General features: G+C 32.3%; 2 protein-coding genes across 2 annotated transcripts; one reads left to right on the top strand and one right to left on the bottom strand.

The window, feature by feature from the left end:
- Nucleotides 1-365: 365 nt before the first annotated feature.
- On the top strand, nucleotides 366-4441 carry LOC132565418 (uncharacterized). The gene is made up of 4 exons (XM_060230058.1): nucleotides 366-438; nucleotides 1322-1641; nucleotides 2979-3003; nucleotides 4398-4441. The coding sequence occupies exons 1-4, from the start codon at nucleotides 366-368 to the stop codon at nucleotides 4439-4441; spliced, it is 462 nt and encodes a 153-aa protein (XP_060086041.1).
- Nucleotides 4442-5317: 876 nt separating this feature from the next.
- Nucleotides 5318-19421, bottom strand: LOC132565416 (prominin-1-A-like). The gene is made up of 26 exons (XM_060230057.1): nucleotides 19160-19421; nucleotides 18558-18613; nucleotides 16996-17127; nucleotides 16659-16732; nucleotides 16439-16559; nucleotides 16103-16169; nucleotides 15845-15928; nucleotides 15045-15253; nucleotides 14454-14528; nucleotides 14054-14117; nucleotides 13629-13705; nucleotides 13080-13153; nucleotides 12502-12654; nucleotides 11861-11984; nucleotides 11313-11404; nucleotides 10690-10774; nucleotides 10345-10497; nucleotides 9785-9871; nucleotides 9247-9321; nucleotides 8865-8918; nucleotides 7907-8056; nucleotides 6831-6920; nucleotides 6461-6576; nucleotides 6100-6123; nucleotides 5702-5740; nucleotides 5318-5357 (listed from the first exon to the last, which is right to left on the bottom strand). The coding sequence occupies exons 1-26, from the start codon at nucleotides 19419-19421 to the stop codon at nucleotides 5318-5320; spliced, it is 2577 nt and encodes an 858-aa protein (XP_060086040.1).
- Between the last annotated feature and the right edge of the window lie 1242 nt (nucleotides 19422-20663).

The following is a 20663-nucleotide window of genomic DNA, read 5'->3' as shown; positions in this document are numbered from 1 at the left end:
TAGCGATGTTCACTGAGTTGTTAAATTAACTAGATAAGTATGTACTTACTCTACTAACATACAATTAAGTATATGTAAACATAGATGTGAACAGAATGTTCAAAATAACGATTACATTGTCGCGAAAACAATTCTGTTACACTTTTAATGTAGACTAAGTCTTAGAATAAAAAAACCCACAAGGAAATGAAAAGTGGGTTTGACAACGTTTTGTTCAACAACAGGTCACAGATGTCCAAAAGTCCATGTTTGATCTAGTTCTAGTTCGGATGACAATTATTTGAGCTTGTTATTATTTAAGTATGTTCATTCATCTTTTTACATTGCTTTTATGTTCTTGTTTATCATTCCAGCTTCTTATAATCATGCGGGTGGTCCATTCTCCATTATTATGGCTGACGTTAGCTGCAGTTGTGTCGGTAGTGGTGAAAGCACAAAGTAAGTTGTCATATTTTTACTTACGTTCGTAAAGATTACACTTATCTACATGTAACAGGCCATAATAAAAATATATGATTGACGATTCACTATTATAGAATAGAACGAATAGTATAAACTTCTTACAGCTATTTACTTTTCTATTTGTTGCTATTTTAAAATATGTAATTTGTATCACAAATGCGGTTTGTTAACTTAAATGTTATAAGAAATAAAATAGTATACATTTATCACATCATCCCGTGAATTCGCCCATGTGATATCTTTATATGTATCCCTAGTGTAATATACCATGAGGCGTGTCGCATTGGCTTAGCCGCCAGTTAGAAATTTAATGTGAAGTCATAGTAAAGACAATGATGTCATGAATTGAAAATTCAGTAAAATGCCTGCTTTTGAGTGTCTACTACATTTTGACTTTAAATTCTGACAAAACGTGAATTTCTGAATCATGTGATAAAACGTATCCAATATCAGTTTTCATTTCATATATGACTTTATAACATTCATCTCGGACTTTTCAATTTATGCTCGCCAGGATCGTAAAAATGAAATCTCATATGAAATGAAATTCAAGATCTTAATTATATTTGTATATAAAGAGATTTAAGTCATTTGATATGGCAACACAATGATGGTGTATGATGTTTGATCCCTAAGGTGAAGTCGAGATAGAAATGGCATAAAAGTGAAGTAGGAGAGGGTTGATAACAGAACGGAATATCTTCAAATTATACTTTAAGACAGCATTGTTGTTATTTAAAAGCCATGTCAAAATTTTTGAGATTTGACAATCCTAGTAATGCTGTAAAAGTGTTCGTGTCATTGACGCTTCCTTATAACCTGCGCTACTTTCTAATAACTGGTTTTTATTACTTTTCAGTGGAATGTATCAAATACCTCAGTAGTGCAGAGGGATTATTTAAGAAGCCTTTCTATATGAAGTCCCATTATCAAAACTCTGTAATCACCAATGTGACATTAATTGAACGTCATTCATACTACAAGTGTGAACCAGCGGAGGATAAGTATGGAATAGACAGCAGTGGGCAGGAATGGTGGGTGTTCAGGGGATGTGGCGGAGTGTTCGACATTGAGGAATGTTCTCAAGGAAGCCCTCTTCAACTCAAGGTCAAAGAAGACATACCTGCTGAACAGAGGGAGATGGAAAAGAAAACCATGCAGGAATTTGGAGTTTCACAGGTGGGAATTTTATAAATCTTGAATATGTACTATCAAATCTAGCAGTTCCATTGTTGATTGTATATGAGCAATGGTTTGGTTTTGTAAAATAAGCAAGTAGTTAAGCTATTTATATATTCAGTTCTGGCGGTTTAACTTGGATATTTGATGATTATCCTGTCTATCGATATTTTTCACAATTGCCATGTAACATTAATGTTTCGTAAACCTTAATTTAAGGATTTTACCATTGTTAATTTTGTCACCATACAATCCATTTTATTCTTGAATATGTACCTTCGCAGTCATCATCATCATCATCATCATCATCATCATCATCATCATCATCATCATCATCACGGCGTGAATGTCATTATTGTAAATTATCACAGAGATTATTTATTACAGGATTACTTACAGGCATTTGTTTTGTTTCATATGAACATGTATGTAGTAACAAAATCACATGAGAATATCTCTTAAAATGACTGTAATTTTACAATGATAATGGATTCAAACCTAACTAAATCATGCTGACTTTTGACTCCCAGCCTTGACTCCTGGTAAGATCTGGTTACCAACGACCCCTAGTTTATATGTATTACTGATACGGGATATTTAATATGCATTGTAACATTATAATATTGTTTTATTGTCAAATAATTATAAATCGTTGTTCCTTTTCCCTTTATTACCTTCTGCTAAATAACAAAAATCATATTACCCCTAGTTATTCTAGTTATTCTAAACCAGTAACTCTCTTTATAATCATAACAATTAACACACCGGCTCTTTGCAATGGTAAACATCCCGTAAATATATTTAATTAATCAGATTTCAGGCAGGTTTCTTCTCTAAATAATTGCTTGTTACATGTAAACGGTATGTGATACTCTGTAGATTTAACGACTTTCAAAAGAAAATGTTTCCTTTTTAAGAGAAGCTTCATTTTGTAAACATCTAAGAGGTAATTTTAACTTAAAACAGACAAGTGAAAAAATATAGTTTGGCTCGCTAAAGAGCACCTGTCATACTATACATAGCAAGATATTTCTGTTATGTACATTAGTTAATTTTTTCACGTGCTGTTATAGGCAGTTAAAATTTATCACTAAATACCAATGTTTAGACATTGAAGTGTAAGCTGAAAATAGTAAATTGTCCCTAAAGTATTTTCTATGTATATCCTGTATTTCAGAATTCAAACGTCTCTGAATTTTCTGTTTTCAAGAAACTTTCGTTTACAGAATTTAATTTATAACTTTCATGTATTGTTTTAACTGTTTTGAGTCTCGTTTATCAGCGAAATTACGTAATCTGGTTAATTACCTATACAGATTGACATGTACAAATTTCAGACAAGTGCCGAGATAAAGGAATATGGTAAAGATCACAGAGAATTGTGTTTTTTAGTTAGTGTGTGTCATTAATCCGTTTACGTTAGTCTCAACTAAAAAAGTGTTTATATCGACTTTTTATTGTTGAATTTTTTAGTTGTATTAGAGAGATAAATGCACATGTTTCTCTTTAAATGATCTCTCTAATTAGGGAGGCGATCTCTGCACAGCAATGTACTGCATCAATTAGAATTTTCCAGGGCCCCAATTTTTCGTTAATTTCGTTAATAAGCCAAAGTAGTAAAAAAGTATATACTATTGAAATAAAATTAATAGTGATAATTATAGTTATTTAAAGATTATTGCCTGAAAAATGCATCCTTTCTACTTTTGACTATTGGTAAAGCGCGAAAATTTTAACCATCGAAAAACACAAAATTCATAGTCACATATGTGAGTTTGTACAACCAAGTTATTCATCATCGCTCTATCGTTCTAGAAAACATTTTTATCACCCGTGCTACGCGTCTGAAAGTTAATAAGAATGATTGATAGATTTAATTGAAGATACTTTCCCTAAATATATGTATCATACATAATGGAAAAACTTCGTGACGACGACGTTAAGTGTTTTTGAAACTAATACATTTAGAAGCTAAAAGATTTACGAATATATATAACTTGAAACAATACTTTTATGCTGAGTTATTTCAAATAGGTTAAACAGTATATGAATAGAGTGTGGGAAAGACCACAAAATGCTGCTTACAAATATATGTATTGCTATATATTTAGTTTTAGTTTATATCTACAATTAGATTTTGTCGTTGGGAACTAATATATCACAATAACATACGCATAGATGTAGAATAATAAACTACTAATAATGGTTAAGTGGGAGAAAAAGTTTATTTGGTAATTAGTTCAAATAGTATTCTGTGTAACAAGTGTAACAAATGCTTGTGGTATATAGTGTTAATTGTCAGGAGTCCAATGATTCCACTAAAACTGATGGGTTGCATATCATTGTAACGTTAACGGGCTTCAAATGAGACATTGTAAATACTTCTTATACAGGTGAAGAAAACCGGTTTCTTGTCATATGATGCGTGTTGTAACGTATTAAATAAAATCAACTAATCAGTATTTCATATTCTCTGGACTTATAATTGGACTCAATAACTGATTGCGATCTTATAGGATCTACGAATTCTGAGTTGCCATCTGAACATTTGAGCTTAAAGCGCTTTATGCCAGCAGACTCTCATTGTCTTCGTTCATGTCTTTCTTAGCAGATTAAATACTGTTTTGTGAAATGTCATATCGTATGATGACACTCGTTAAGATGATTTCTATATTATCTAAAGTAAGTTGGAATAATCTTATTTGTATAATAAGCAATATTCATTCTCTAATATGTTTGTTTTTCATTGCTTACAGAGGGAACTGACCAACTTTTGAATCTTCAAGACGGAGATGAATAGCGTTCTTCTGTATGATATGCTAGACTATTTATAACAACATTAAAGGGAAGAGTGTTAAGTGTTTTGTTGTGATATTTTATTGATTTCCATCGACGATCTTGAGCACATGTCTCGAACGTTAACAAAGTTTGGTATATTTAGAAAAGTATTAAATGATAATAATTCAATTTGTACATTTAGTCAGCAATGAACTGGATACATTTGAAAAAAACGATATCGTATGTAATGCTTAAGAAGAGCAACAAGGAGGTAAGAGTACATTTTATGTTAGCAAAAACAGAGTTCAAACTCCAAATTAATGATACGCCAGCAAAATATGAAAGCAAATGAAAGATTTACCCGGATATTTACATAACAAAACATTTTACTTATCAAAGCATGTCTACTAATTCTGTCGTTGCAGTGATACATAAAATGTTTAACAAGCAATAACAAACAGCGGAGATTTCAGGCAGTGCATATATCAGTTTAATATTTAACAATTTTATTTGCCACAAAAATGTACTTATGCATTCAATATATCCAGTAAGAGTTTTGAAATGTACAAATCACGAAATTGAACGTTCTATTGAAATGTTATTGCAACAAAAGAATCTGCACTTTACGGAAAACAGGTAAATGACAGTATACAATATATATTCTTCATTTTTCTATAGTATTTCAACGTTCTTTTCCATGTATCGGTCATAAAACCACAACATGGAGTTATCAAGGAGATATAAGTTACTAGTCCACAGTATTGAAAAAAGATATTACGATCTATAGGCCTGAAAATGAAAGCAGCATTATGGAAAGGGTAAATATTCAGAGTAGGGAAAGTGCCTAGAGATAACAATTAAATGTCCACAGTATGGAAACTGCATGGAGTGAAATTTATCAGTCATAATAGTCCGGAGCTACTCGCCTTTGGTTGTACCTGCAAAGGAATAAGAATATTTTGTTAAGTGGAGAATTTCAATAAAACATAAATCAAAAGAAGGCATCGAAAAGGATACATTTGAAACGTGTAACACCATAATCATGATTTAATATCAACAGCCATCATCGATGTTGTAATCAAACTATCCCCAGTTTGAGATTCGTGTGCAGAAATATGGTCTCATTCCAGGTATTGGGAAAAAAAATTATATTTTAATCGGGAAATATAAAAATAAGCACAATTTTACGTTGAGATGATGCATGGAAAGGTTTTTTTCAGGAGGCATGTAAGCTCATAATGAAGGATATTTTTATTCTATTCTATTCCCGAATGATACTTACTTTTTCATAGCATTGTATCGTACTTCAAAATAGTCGATACTGAAAAACAATAATGTAAAGTTAACATGATATGAAAAGGTAAAGGGAAAAAACAACATAAATGTTTTGCGTTAGCCTGCAGCGGTTCGTGTTGACTGTTGTTGAAATTTACGTTAACTGGAACTTCAGAGAATCAGTAATAGAAGCACATGCCTTGCCTAGTTAAGGATCCGTAATACGGAGTTCAGCTTTGACAGGGATCAGTTCCTTATTGTAACACAATATCAATATTTTTGTGCTCGCAAGTTTCCTTATGTACCCTGCTTATACAGTATTTAGTTTCGATAGCAATTTGACATGTCTACATAACAGAAATAATTATGATATTAATAATGTTTTTGTAGACCATGAATACTTACTCCTCATTTTCAGGTTTTACGTCACTGTAATGATAGGAAGATGCATTTACTTTAACGTCCATGTAGGGATGTAATACTTAGAAATATGCATTCGAAAGAAAAATACTATGACTGTGCATTTACAAAATATCACGACACAGTCAAAATAATTATTATCATTTCTTTATAAAAAGGGGGTTTTACAGAACGTTTGACACATTATAACACACATCGTACTAACGATAACTTTACTTAGTAAGATTTGACATACATGTGATTTCCGGAATTTTAACAGCCCTGTCTGTTTTTGTGTGTAAATCATTAGGTTATAAAGTTTCAAAAAATGAAGGACAAATTAGAAACACATCTGAAAAATGCTTACTCGTCATAACCTTCATCTTCGTTCATTTTTCTGTAATACTTGGATGTTCTTACGGCAATCACAACAGCGGGAATAGCAAACATCAAACCCCAGCCAAGTCCGAACCAGAAACCATTCTGTACAAGTACAAAAGCGCATGTAAGTATTCAGTCACGTAGATCAATGGCCAGAGAACTAACATTATTCTGTACGAATGAACCCAAGTCGTTTTCACTTTCCATGAAAGGCAATATCGTCCACCAGTTTTCTCAACATTACATGATTGAATAATTATCGAACGTTAGCTATACAAAACAGTGTAATTAAAGTGCCTAAGATGCAAATATCACTAAAAGTATGGTAGCTGAGTACCCGAATAATTTACACGTACTAGAGCATCCACAGTGTAACTGCACAGCATCGTTGTCATTGATTCATAGAGTGTCCACAAAGGTAGGCATTTCGCCAAGTCGTTGTACACCTGAAATATTCAATATGCTGTGTTCTACATCTGTATTAGCTTATACTTAACTAAATTATTTATCACCTGCAATCAGGTTGTTATCTTTACACCGCAGTTACTGACTTTTATTTGATTTCATAATATGCTATTCCATTCTGTCTTTTGTACAATCATGATTTATGCGTTTCATAATATGCTACATATTGTACTTTATTGGCTTGTAGCAAGTTGCATTTTTATGAACTTATTTATATACATTAATTGAAAAAAAAAGGTAAATGTTTTATTCAAATCATGAGGTGTCAATGACTTTGTAGTCATATAACTTACGGTCCGTGAAAAAACTTCGATACATCGAAAAGTTCAATTAAGAAAATTTCGATTTGTAAAGTGGTAAGTTAGTAGTAATATATAGAAATAAAATTCGGGACCGAACAAAAATTTCAATACATTGAGAAATTCGAATCATCGAAGTCCGATACATAGAAGTTTGACTGTATCTAAAACATTTCCTGAAGAACAATTGTAGCAAAGTTTCTTTTGATTACACATAGATTAACAAAAGTGGTGAAACCTATCAACAATACTATTCAGATTGTACAAAAGACACAAAAGTGAACTATACAGCTGTTTCGTCCTTATAAGACCCGTCATTGATCAAAAGAGCATAAATTTTAAAGCCTAAGAGGCGACTGAGGAAAATCCAAAGTGATTAAAAGAAAAGTCTAAGTGGGGGAGTGCACTTGCCCCAAAATTAAATAATTTCGTTAATTTCATATTTCAGAAAATGTCAGTGCCTACCATCTGAAGTCTTCAAGATAGTACAAATGACACAATATTTCAAAGGCGAAATATATGCCACGAAGTATATACGTCAACAGAGAAAATGGAATATTCTGTTTCTCGATTCTATTCCAAACTCCAATGATATCAAATTGAATACAAGATGATAGATGAAACAGTATAAACATAATTCTGACTATATTCCTTTAAAAAAAACTTACCATATCACGGACTTTGAGAATATAACAATCAACGTAGGATAACATTTGGTTTTTAAAGGCTACAGCTGCTGACGTTAAAACGGAAGTGACGTTATTTTGAATTTGGTCATCTGCTGCAGCAGCTGTCGCCAGAACGTTGTCAATCTGGGCCTGTCAAGTACAATGATTGATTAATATATTTTAACCAGTGATATATAGGTACCATGTGCTGTAATTTTTTCTTTACGCTGTTTCAATCTATGAAGAAAAGCTTTATCTTGGGAACAAGCTCTAGAATATCAAATCAACTGCGACAAGTCAACACCGCCCTTTTGGGAAGCAGGAATTGTACTGTCTAGAAACTAAATATTCAAATTTAGGACGTATACATCTTGCTGATAACAGCTTCTGAATGTGAGACTGTTGTGTCCTAAATTTCACACAAGAAAACTGTAAGACAGGATAAATAACTTACTGTTTATTATATTAAATGAATCATCATTATATTTCTGTGTGTGGATTTTGTTAGTCTTTGGCACAGGTTTCAATAAGTGTTTCGATTAATTCTGCCTTATATGAAAACAGAAAAGGCAGTTCCCATGCGCATGTTTGTTGAAAGATCTTTGCGCCTCTCTATCCATCGACATGTACAAAAAGTAGTTTAAGAGAAACAAAATCAAAGCTGAAATATCATGACAACCTCCCAAACATAAATAAAGCGTGTGAGGAACTCCAACTACCATTGGGAGAATAGACAGTGTAGTCAAAGTAATCTCACATCTTATCGAAGTTTTGCACATCAACCCATTAACATAACAATCTATCTTCTGTCCATTTCTATTATGATAAACTGAGTACATGTTTAAATTCACACCTTTATTTTAGGAAACGACAGCGAATAGTTAATAGCTGATAAATTGGATTACGTACAAAGTGTTACATTCGGTAGATAAATGTGCGTCATACATTCGGTACTTACTGTTACTCCTCCAATGGAATTCTCTAGAGCGCTTAAAGATGTCTGTAGAGTCGACTTTAACATAATAAAAACATATTAACGCTTGATATATTAACCTATTGAATTACTTGATAAAGTCTACAAAATAAGCTTATGTCACTGATTTTTTTTGTTATTAACAAATAAACCACTAAAGTCGAAGTGAATGTAATTATTCTCGCAATCATTTTGAATTGTAATACCATATATCTATACATTTTCAATTCATGAGATGAAGTACTGAGCAGATGAAAAATTTATCAAATTGAATAGAATAGATATATATGTGAATAAATGAAGTAAGTGGTATCTTATTGTCAGCAAAAGAGGAACTCGTGATGAGGTACAAAGTGTAACTGATTACCTTAGCTGATTCTACAGCAGGTAAATCGACGTCCCTTATAGTTGTTGTTGTCGAGATATGTGTCTGCCATCTTGACTAGAACAACACATTATAAAACAAAAATGATAAATACCAACAATTAATTACCGCATTTTCAAAATAATATTTCAGAAATGAAATACCGTCTACCAACCCACAATGCCCCGTTATACCACTGCGGTTTTTTCTATCCTTTTGCATGTCATCAAAATTACAAACATTGCCTGTCACCAATGATAATATCGCTTATGCTTCATAGGTTTTAATTGATTTTGATATAGTAAAATAATGTTTTTAATATTGTTTCAAAGATGAAAACTTCTGGCTTACTAGATATTTTATAAAATTCTAATTTATCCAGAATCTTAGATACAATCTCCGAAATTTTTAAAATTAATGTCTTTCTTAACTTTAAATCAATGTTTTTTCCTTGACGTATTGATTAATGATCAACAAATGTGTATAACTGTTTATATATGAGTTTGTATGATCAAATGAACACTAAACAGACTTGAATTACCTGTGATGTACCAGTACATTGACTTTTAATCGCCGTCATGGCAGATATAGTTGATGTAAAGTCTACTGATGTTATACTTTGGGCAAGCTGTAAAACCAAAACCACGAATATCAAAATATTGTAAACAGGGAAGTAAGGTAAAGGTTTATGTTCAAAGAATATCAGGACAGAGCTCTAGATTAGAGTTGTTATGAAATATGGATACTGATCTCATCTTTAAGCCCACACACACGCGCGCTTGCTTGCGCTTTTAGCATTCATTCTTCATTTTGCATTTTTGGAAAAATCTCTAAAGGCATGTTAATGTATCTCTGTGATAAAAAGGATTATAGAATTTAAATAAAAAATAAACTTGGGATGGACGATGATTTCTTTGATTTAGAGTTATCCGTGAGGAAGACACAATAAGTAGTAATAATTACATTACATCTATTAGCTAATTAAGTAATTCTAACATTACAAGATAAACTTGTATCTCTATTTTACATCACGTATTACAATATCAGTAGTATAATTTGCGTTTACACTCCTAATTACGTACCTTAGAATCACTAACTCACCGTAGAATTCATAGTTGCAAAGTCTATTGAATCTATACCCGAGTTTTTGAAGTCGTTTAAACTGTTCTGCATGTCCGTCGTTAGTACCTTGTAGTTGGATAGGTCGACATTGTTTGCCATGTCATTTAACTGAGAGTCGATGTCTCCCAGATACTGAAATGTAAATAAAATCAGTAACCTGCCTTAGGTTATTTAATGTTACATTTCCTAAAGTACTGGTTGGTGTAAACCACTTTAATATGATTGAAAGTACGTAAAAAACGTGTGAAGAGCTGCATTGTGGTTAACAAACATTTACAATATAGCAAGTCTGAGAAATGTTATAATTCAATGATAAACACCTACTTGTGAGTAGTTGAGAGCAGTATCCAAAGGTAATATAGCGTCAAGTTGTAACAGTTTGAAAGGTGCTTTATTGGCACGGCATCCGCTGAAATATGTCAATTTAAAAGTGTTCACAGTATTGTACCTTGTGCCTCTGTCGTCACAAAACATGTTTTCGAATAGTGCAGTGAAAATACTTTTATATTTATAACACCTTTACAATTTCAATATTCAAACACTAGATATCATCGAAGAAATATAAGCAAATATAGTTTCAAACTAACCTACTTTAAACAGATTCGTGAGAATGGTACAGTACAAAACAGGAGATATGTTACACCTGGCATCCCTTTCTAGGATGGTATGATAGTCAAAAACAATATAAAAAGAACAGCAAGAGTCAAATAGTTCGTTCAGCCGAGACGGGATTTGAATAAATGAAACTATTAATTGTTAAATTCTTTTATTTTAAACAATATGGTTGTTTGCAACGTAACGTATTAAACTAAAAGTGAAGATTACAAAGTCAAAAGTCAAGCTCAATTACTTAAATTAATAGATGGAGTAGAATATAATTATTCCCAAGTATTACTTATGAAGTCTTCCATGTATTTATTTGTCAGAGTTTGCGGGGTCATGCTTACATGAGGAGGCCGTACATACTGATGGTGATTGATGCATTACTCAACAACATTTCTCCCATGTTAAAACTTGAGAGTGCTCCACTATCCAGAAACTGAAATACATGTGTAGTTATTCTTTACTACAACTTGTCCAACGGATAATAACAAATTACAATGAAATCGTTTTCAACAATATCACTAATTACAGAAAAGAATGGGTAATATAAACCTTTGTCTTTTTTCTTTCACTTTTTTCTTTCTCTTTTTAAAATCGAAATGTTAGTACGACAGCTAATATATAACTTATATATCAAAAGAAGATCTGCAGAGGCAATTATAAAGTACAATTAGAAAAAGAGCAAGTTTTCCGAAAGGATTAATGCCCGTAATTCTAATGCCAAGTTCTACTTAGAAACAAATAAGAAAAAATGGTGCATATCCTCTTCTTCTTCAAAGATATTAGATTTGTGTTTTGTTGCATTCAATGGAAAATAAAACATATTTTCATATAATGTATGGTTTGTAAATTTCTTATTCATCATAGGTTTTAGTGATATCAAACTCCTTACGTCTTTGAAAATGGTCAGGTCGATCATTGTCTGACAGATTTTTTCTAAGTTTCCGCCAATCATAAAAGAAAGTGTGGTTAGCAGCATCAGGAAACCGGAGAGTAGGAAGATAAGCGCTGTGCCTCTGAAACCAAAATTATCTTCAAACCATGGTTTTATAGTTATATGCCAATCTAACCAGTGGTTTAGATATTCAAAATGTCATTTCATGGAACTTCGCATTTTAAGAAATTATTTTTTTTTTCAGAAATTTGTAATAATTCCTGTAGGATGGATGTGTCAAATTACATTTGAACATGTATACCTGTGGGAAATGACATTAACCAATATTCAAAATACAGAAGATTTTTTTCGTTCAATTTTCGTTCTAGTAGATATAAATCCTCTGTTATACAAAACCATTCATCTTTCTGTAAATATACTATTTCAACGTTTATTTTTCACACTTCCGATGATTAAACTATCGCGCTAAACATGATAGTATATTATTCTTTCCTATTACACAAATCTTGTGTATTTCATCTACCTACATCTCGTAAATTTAAGGATGCACTTATTTTTGAGCCCGTCAATATATATTTTCTTTCAACATTATCACTCAATTAATTACTAAAGTAAAGCGATAACTTGGCATGACTTACATCATCATGAGACAGCCACCACAGCTTGGAATACATCCTCTTTCCGTTGGCCGAACGTTCTCTCCCAGGCATGCGCAACCACACAAGATACCAATCAAGAACATCAGCGGGATCAAGGAGAATACGCCCATTAAACCATACCCAAAGTATACCCTGTGTGATGAATATACGAGTGGCTTAGAGACCTATTCAATATCTGGAACCGTTGATACCGTACTGGCCGCAAATTACTACTCCGTGCTGAGCATGATATTTAAAAATTATTATGTATGTATTTTCCAATAAAAATTATGTTGAATTCTGATAGCAATGTTCAAAATAGATGTATTTTCATTCTCTGACAAGTATGTCTGACAGAATAATGAAATGAATAAAATAATGGTAAATGAAATTGAAAAAGTACATGCAATATACAGAATGATAAAGTCAAAATGAAAATGAAATGAGTGGTATGTCAACTAAAAGCAATTGTTTCACACTTTCATAATTTGTCCTACAATAGAAACAAATGTAACATTTAGCTATTACTATATCTCTGTTAGTCCTATTCTTCTTGATATTAGTTTAGATCTATTTACCGATACAGATCGTAGTCCTTTGCAGTCGTGAAAAGAGTTTTCATGTCCGCCTTTATTTTATCAGTACCAAACTCCTGAAATGAAAAATCCATGATCACTATAGTAATTGTGAAGGTATTTAAAACAAATGGTATAAACTACGAAGACAAAACAAGTACCATAATCCAAACTCAAACTCAATTAAACTAGGGGAAAATATGAACAAAAGAAAGATTTACATGGAAACTCCTAAAAGTACATGGAGACCAAATAAGCAACGTCACGTTCTCGAATGAGAGCAAGATATACAAAAGTAGAACCAAAGGCAAACTGACGAGCATCTAACGCGTCCAGCTTCATATCACACAAAGAATAGAATTTTCCTAAATGAGATCACTATGTCCTTCTCTTAGTATGATAACATTATATCTGACGAAAAACGAAAACGTGATGTTCATACAAAAACTGTAAGCATTTCCTGATATTTTCAAATGATTTGAAATTCAGCAAACGCAGGTATTAGATTGAATTTATGTTACAGTGCTTGAAATTAGTATATAAGGTACTTACGGTGTCCAGGTTACTCATAAGGTCATCTATCATGGTGTTTAGGGTACTTTTGAATGTATCCATCGTCGTTTGAAGGGCTGAAATAATGTAAAATTCAGTATTTGTTTTTATTTTATAGGATGTTTCGATCCTTCCACTCACGGACAACGGTATATCACAGCCCGTGATTTCATCAATCTCTACACACTGACAAAATACTTTTTTGTTTTTGTTTTTAATTTTAAGACATGAACGTACTTAATCAAACAATACATTTGATTCCAATACAAAACTTACTTTGTTATGTGTGGCACCATGCTTTAATTTATACGGGATTCATTTAACCAAACTATTAAATTACTTCCTAACGAAACTTGACACATTCAAGATCCATTTTAATGTACTTTTCTAATAATTAGCACCATGATGCAGATATATTTACTCACAATCTCGCACCGTCACAGTGGAGCTGTTAACAGTGACCGCTATGCCGTCCAGCGCAGAACTGGCCTGTAGATGTAGTGTGGAATAAAATATTTGTTGTTTTAGTATCAGTAAAGTGCACAATGTAGACCATGCACTACTGCATCAAAACTAAACAACAACGGAGAAACGTTGAGAAATAGGCCGAAAAACAAATTAATGATTCTGTTTTCGATTATACGACAATATCACATTATAGCAGAAAGAACTTTGACAAGTAATCTTTTTTTTTTCGTTTTCATCTAATTTTTCTTTATAAGTATACATTATATAACATTAAATTTATATCAGTGAAAACAGCAATATATGATGAATGTTATGAATCAAAACGACTGCTTCATTGATATTTTAAGCTTTACTTACCGAATTGGCGATACCAGTGAGGTTCTGTGCCACCACAGCATCCACAGCCGATTGAGTCGACGTTAGATCTGGTAACTTTTGTGAAAGAGGAAACATATTGTAAGGGAAACTGGGATTGCAGGTCATGGTCGCAATGTCAAAACAGGAATATGTCAGAAGGAAAATGACATCTTTTCATTCTATGAACATATTTACCAATGGAGTGGTTCCATAAGAGCGTTTGTACCCCTTTGTAAACATAGTTTTATAGAGTATATGTGCAAAAGCTATATTGTTGTAATACTGAAATGAAATACAGCCTCTCCTGTTGCGAAGTTAGAAAACAACAAAAAAATACCTTACCAAAGAGTTCAAAAGTAATAGACATTACACAAAGCATTATTATCACTATATAATCATTTCTATCATATTGTCCTTTTCCTTTTCATTAACATTCAATGTGATATATATGTGAAGTGATTTATACAAAATTGAAAAGTTGTATAAAGCGTCAATAAGACTTGGAATCTTACTTTAAAACGATACAAAACGATAATAAAAGCTACTTCCAAATGCACGAAATAAAACACGGGTGGACTATTTTCTACTTACCGTGGAAAAATCCGCATCTACAGTAAGTCCAGATGTAGAGAAGCTATCGCAGGCGGTGGTAGGTACGCAGTCACTGGAGCAAGATGATTTTGTAGTGGTGATGTCAGAAGCTAGAGTATTCATCGATGATTCCAGAGTATTAGCCGCACTCTGTAGAGCCGTGATATCAGAAATCACTTGTGCCATGTTTGTACTGATGGAATTTAAAGCTAAAGAACAATTAGATAATACAAAACGAAAGTGAAAGTGTTAGAAGCCAAAATCACCAAATCATTAATGTCTGTTTTATATGAGAGTAGTGTATATTTAATGATCGACAATTAATCATCAGCTGTTTCTAGATATACCAAATATATGTATATGTTATTGGTGATTACGTTACACATCAATATAATCATTCTTTCTACATAAAAATGTACTACTATTTATTGACACGTATCAATACAAATATAATCTGTCAAAATAACTATATGTCTATATTTAGTAAAACCATTAAATGAAAAATATGAAAGAGTGGGAAACTAGAAGACATGACATCCGACAAACAGAGTATTGCATGACACGTGTCACCGTTGCAAGATAACATGCTTACTATCATTGCTTTATTATCTGAGTACCTTTTCGGGAGTAATATTTTGCCATAATTTTATTAAATTAAACTTCGAATGATGTAAACAAGTCGGTATTTCTGTTGTTTCTATTTTCTGAATGTATGAGAAAACATCGATAATTCTTGGCGTAATACAAACCATCTGTTAATTACAATATCCAATATTAATATCATATTACTGAATACTCACTCGTATCAAGGGCGATGATAGTGTCGATGACTGTTGTAATATCAAGTGTCGATCTGATAGAGTTGTATACCAGTGGACCAAGATCTGGGGAATAGTATAAACTTTGAATATCATACTTCCGTATCCACTGTCTGCTTTGTTGTTAGATGTGCAAACGTACATGTTTATAATAGTTTTCTATGTATATCTCATAACGAAAAAAAAGTTTTGAAAAAAAAATTGTGCGTGTTTATCATATCCAAACATTTGTTTCCTTACCTCCAATATCCGATATGATAGATCGACTCACGATGTCATACATATCCAGTGCAATGTATGTAAGCTCCTGAAGAGAAATGAAATTATGGTCTATATAAAATTTTTGTTTGATTTAGATCTATTAAGTAAATTCTCATGTCAATATAAGATAACAAAAGGTATATAACATCATACTTAGTTGTTGAATAAAAACAACTTTTCATTTTCAATTTCAGAATTTCAAGTTATGTTAGAGGTAACAAAATACATAACAAACAAACAAACAAAAACAAATCGCTGACATAATGGCAGGTTTCCTTTCATCGTTTTATAAGAGGGGAGAAAATTCATACATACACTAGCCGAATTGTTGATGTAGGAGTTTAAATCGTCCAGATTGTCGGCGATGGTAATATCGGCGTAATCAAGAGCCTTTGTAAATCGGTCATTTGTGGAATAAACACACGCTGCAGAAGCACTGTAGAAATATACAAACAGATAAAACCACTGTCTTCTCACATAGTTAATAGTTATTATTTACGGTATTGATAAATATCTAAACACCAAAATTACTCACAATAAACAAACTGAGATTAGGAAGAGCGCCTGCGCAAACCCCATTCTTTTACAGCCTTCATTTTCGTCGTACACCTGAAATATAAGTGATTTTTAGACATTGTGTACTTTACGTATCACTCCCTTCACTTTTTATCTTTTAGAATCATAAATTCATCAAGCATTGGCTGTTTTGGATCCAGTAATGCGAAGGAACTACATATGTATCGATATTACTAATACCAACGAAATTCTTACCAACTATGACGGTTAAACTTATTTGTATCTGAATCTTGTTGGTAAATACATACTTCATAATCATAGAGGCAAAATACATATTTCGAAGAAGGTTACGGTACCTGTTTGAGATCACCACCACAATTACCACAGCAACGACAGCAGCAGAAACAGCACCCACAGACCGGCATAAAGATCACGTAGAGCAATCCGAGGACAAAACATATTCCAAACCCCATAGCGTAGTTAACCAGCTGGGGAGAGCAAAGTGATGAAAGCCTTTTAATCCCATTTTTATAGAGAAAGTTTTGATGTAGGACTTAAATATTACAGCAGTGTCTTTAAAAATCGTATCTTGCGAAAAATAAAATGTTCATCTTCTTATGTCCTTTCCAGACAACAGAAGATATACTATTTTTCTCTTTTTTTAAATTTAATTTTTTTCTCTAGTTCACTTATTACAAGGTACAAGTATTTGCCAATGGTTCAAAGATAAGCTGTTTCATTTGCATCATACTATATTTTAAATTTGTAACAGTTATATACTTCTCGCCTGATTACCCCTTATGCTTAACAGGAGCATAAGTTAATAAAAGAAATAACTAAAAATAAAATAAATTGATAAGATGAATAAATGATATGGAATGAAAATGAAAATATGGAAAAAGTTTCAATTAAAATAAAACAGGTACAATTTTTAGATGAAATATTGCTAATACTTGTACTCTATCACTTTATATTTCAATTACGTTCTAAATATTGAAATAAGGAAGCACCCATTATAGATATTAGCATAGTGAAGCATCCGTTCTAAATACTGACATAATGAAGCATCCGTTATAAATATTGGCATAACGAAGCATCGGTTATAAATATCGACACAACGAAGCATCGGTTCTAAATATTGAAATAATAAAGCATCCGTTATAAATATTGCAATAAGGAAGCATCCGTTCTAAATATCGACATATTGAAGGATCATCACTGCGACAACACAATGAAGCTTATTTTCAGATAATGTGAACATCTTAATCGAGTAGAAGAATGATCTGTGTTATTTGATCACTGATCGCTAGAAAATTCATAATGAAGCACGACCATATGTTATTATATATTATAACAGTAAATGTGTTAAACACAATGACAAACTCCCTAGATAGCAGTACACAGTTTCTCGGTGTGGCCATGGGTGATATTTTTGTTCATTAGAATACCCAATTATAAGGTTTTTATTAAAATTTCAAAAATAAATCCTTTCTAAAATTGGTCTCGTCATATTGAAGTGGACAGTATGGGGTTTCATTTTTTTCAGAATAATGTTTTAGCTTTGTGTTGGAGATTACTATTTGGGCAGTCTCGAATCTGTGTCTACGCATCAAAAACCAGCTTTACAAGAAGTGAAAATGTCATAGTATTTACATGTGGTCATGTTATGAAGGATTTCCGTGTTGGAATTTGCTGAAATGTAAGTACTTTGTTACCATGACAGTGTTGTTGATTTCAAGATAGGTATTTAGAAATAAATTTTGATGTCTTTATATTTATAATGAAAATTTTTTTAAAAAACTGAATGACCGTGATGCACTCAATGAGGATGGTATATACAAGTTAATTTAGCACTAAATGTCTACATATCGTTAATTAGCCACTATTATAAACAACAAAATACTCCAACTTCACCTACCTCCATATAACGTTCTCCAATATCAAAATTGTTGTTTAAAACATCTTTGATGAGACCTATCACAAAGAAAAACGTGATACGTTGAATTATATAGTATGAGAATAAACCTTTAGACGACCAAGTATTCAGATTTATAAAAGTTGTACTTTTCGGCGAAAATGTGAAATAATATCTATAAAACACTAGACAGTTAGGAAATTCTTCTTGTATACATATGTATCATCCATGTGTATCATTTGTTTCTAAAAAAAGGCCTTTATACAATATTTCGTTACACAATTGACATTTTTAAAAAATACTCATCAAATTATTCTTTTAGCGAAATGATACCAATAACATTGTTCTTGGTTATGACTGTGTCCGTGATTGAGACAATATTTCTGATGCAGTTTCAACAACAAGAATGCGTTACATATTTGAAGTTATTAGGCCAGGTGATTACAGAGTATAAATACAGAAGTAAAGAGTTATTTTTTCTAATGACATAGGTTTGGTTTGTTAAGATCTTAACATATATTGTAGTTCCGTTATTACGGTAAGTTATCTAAAACGTTGTTTTTCTTTACAGCAGATAGAATTTGCTTTACAAAAAAAGTACTTACTGAAAGGAAAATCATTTGGCTGCACTGTGTTGATGAAGCTTCTTGTAAAGGCGAATAACAAACCTAGGCCATCGTCTGAGTAGGTGTTCACAGTTTTATAGGCTATTCCCATAGGTCCTGTTCCCCAAGTCATGGTTCCATTTCCCCAGCCGGTGTTACCGTAAGTGTCTGTAATGATGCCTGCTTTTGCCACTCCTACCCCTCCAGCTGCCATCAATATCAGGAAACATCCCAGCCACATCCAATCCAGTCTCACAACCATGTTGTGTGTCAAACTGTTTCAGGCTAGAAATATTTCACATGCTTTTACCACCACGAAATTCTTCAACATCCGTAAACAAATTACTCAATTTTGAAACAGGTACCACTGGATCCTAAATCCTATTGTATTTATCTCTCACAAACTTAACTTAGATACCTCTGATACCAGTAAACTTGGAGAATCTATTATAATAATAAATGATAACTACGGTCCATGTAAGTATCTCATATTACTATCAATTATAGGCCACTGGAATAACACGTTAGTACCGGGAGGTACAAGAAAGGATAAAACAATTGTGTCCTACACGAAATTGAAATACATAAGTGTAAATATCAATACGTTTATTTCGTTCCCCATATCATACCGCTCTTGTTAATCTTCTTTATATGGTAAGATATAGCCCATTGGGTTAAACCTTATACCAACACGAAAACATTTGCTAAAAGTAATCCGGATTAATTCGTTTCTATTGTTATATTTAAATACAGGTCATGTCCTGTGATCGATTCGCCTGTATAGCATATCATTTAACTCTGTTGATAATATAATTGACATATAACAGCTCACTGATATTAAAACATACACTTAAAAGAGAGAGTTCAATATTTAGTAATGTTGTAAGTCATGAAAATACATTCTTCACTACCTTTATCTATTGCGTCGCTTAAGTTATCTGTTCAGATATAACACCGGAATAACATTAGATTCTAGAAACTGTGATTGTGGAACCGAAATCTGCTGTATTGTTGAATATAAGGTATTTAAGTAGTCATTTGCTCAAATTTAGTGGCATGCAATTATTTGTTGAATTTGGCAAATATATGTGCATTGATATTGTCATAAGAGGAACTCTTCTGAATTTTCAGCATTTAAATACCAAGTATCATGAGCGGAGATCCAACTGTATGTATTTATGTAACTTGACCAAATAAATACATTTATTTTCTCTGTATGTACATGTTTATGTCTATGGTTTTTACCCAGATTTCTTTGAGTGTTCGTTGTCTTTGCAACCGTAAACATAATAAAACACGATGGTTCTCCTCTCCGTTACAGATTAGTTAACCAAATTCCATTATATTTGTTTCATTTACTAATGATGTTAAAAATCAAGAAATTTAATAAATCTAGAAATATTTTTCTGGAATACTTCTTAAAAAGCACAAGTAGAATAAGACCAGGAGATCCTTAAGAGTAAGTGTCTTTTGACTTCACCGACGACAACCGCCAGGTAAATCT

The sequence above is a fragment of the Ylistrum balloti genome, unplaced genomic scaffold, assembly GCF_031769215.1.
Source record: "Ylistrum balloti isolate Yb309-2 unplaced genomic scaffold, AGI_CSIRO_Ybal_v1 Utg369722, whole genome shotgun sequence".
Classification (NCBI taxonomy): Eukaryota; Metazoa; Mollusca; class Bivalvia; order Pectinida; family Pectinidae; genus Ylistrum; species Ylistrum balloti.
Note: the sequence above shows the minus strand (reverse complement) of the source record. Positions and strands in the feature narration are given on the sequence as shown.

What these genes read in the sequence shown, in the direction of transcription:
- LOC132565418 (XM_060230058.1), top strand. Translation starts at nt 366, where the DNA reads ATGCGGGTGGTCCATTCTCCATTATTATGGCTGACGTTAGCTGCAGTT. An exon ending in GGTAGTGGTGAAAGCACAAA is followed by an intron (nt 439 to 1,321) that starts GTAAGTTGTCAT and finishes ATTACTTTTCAG; the next exon opens with TGGAATGTATCAAATACCTC. An exon ending in TGCCGAGATAAAGGAATATG is followed by an intron (nt 3,004 to 4,397) that starts GTAAAGATCACA and finishes CATTGCTTACAG; the next exon opens with AGGGAACTGACCAACTTTTG.
- LOC132565416 (XM_060230057.1), bottom strand. Translation starts at nt 19,421, where the DNA reads ATGGTTGTGAGACTGGATTGGATGTGGCTGGGATGTTTCCTGATATTG. An exon ending in TAGATGCGGATTTTTCCACG is followed by an intron (nt 14,529 to 15,044) that starts GTAAGTAGAAAA and finishes CTTTCACAAAAG; the next exon opens with TTACCAGATCTAACGTCGAC. An exon ending in ACCTGACCATTTTCAAAGAC is followed by an intron (nt 11,405 to 11,860) that starts GTAAGGAGTTTG and finishes CATGTATTTCAG; the next exon opens with TTTCTGGATAGTGGAGCACT.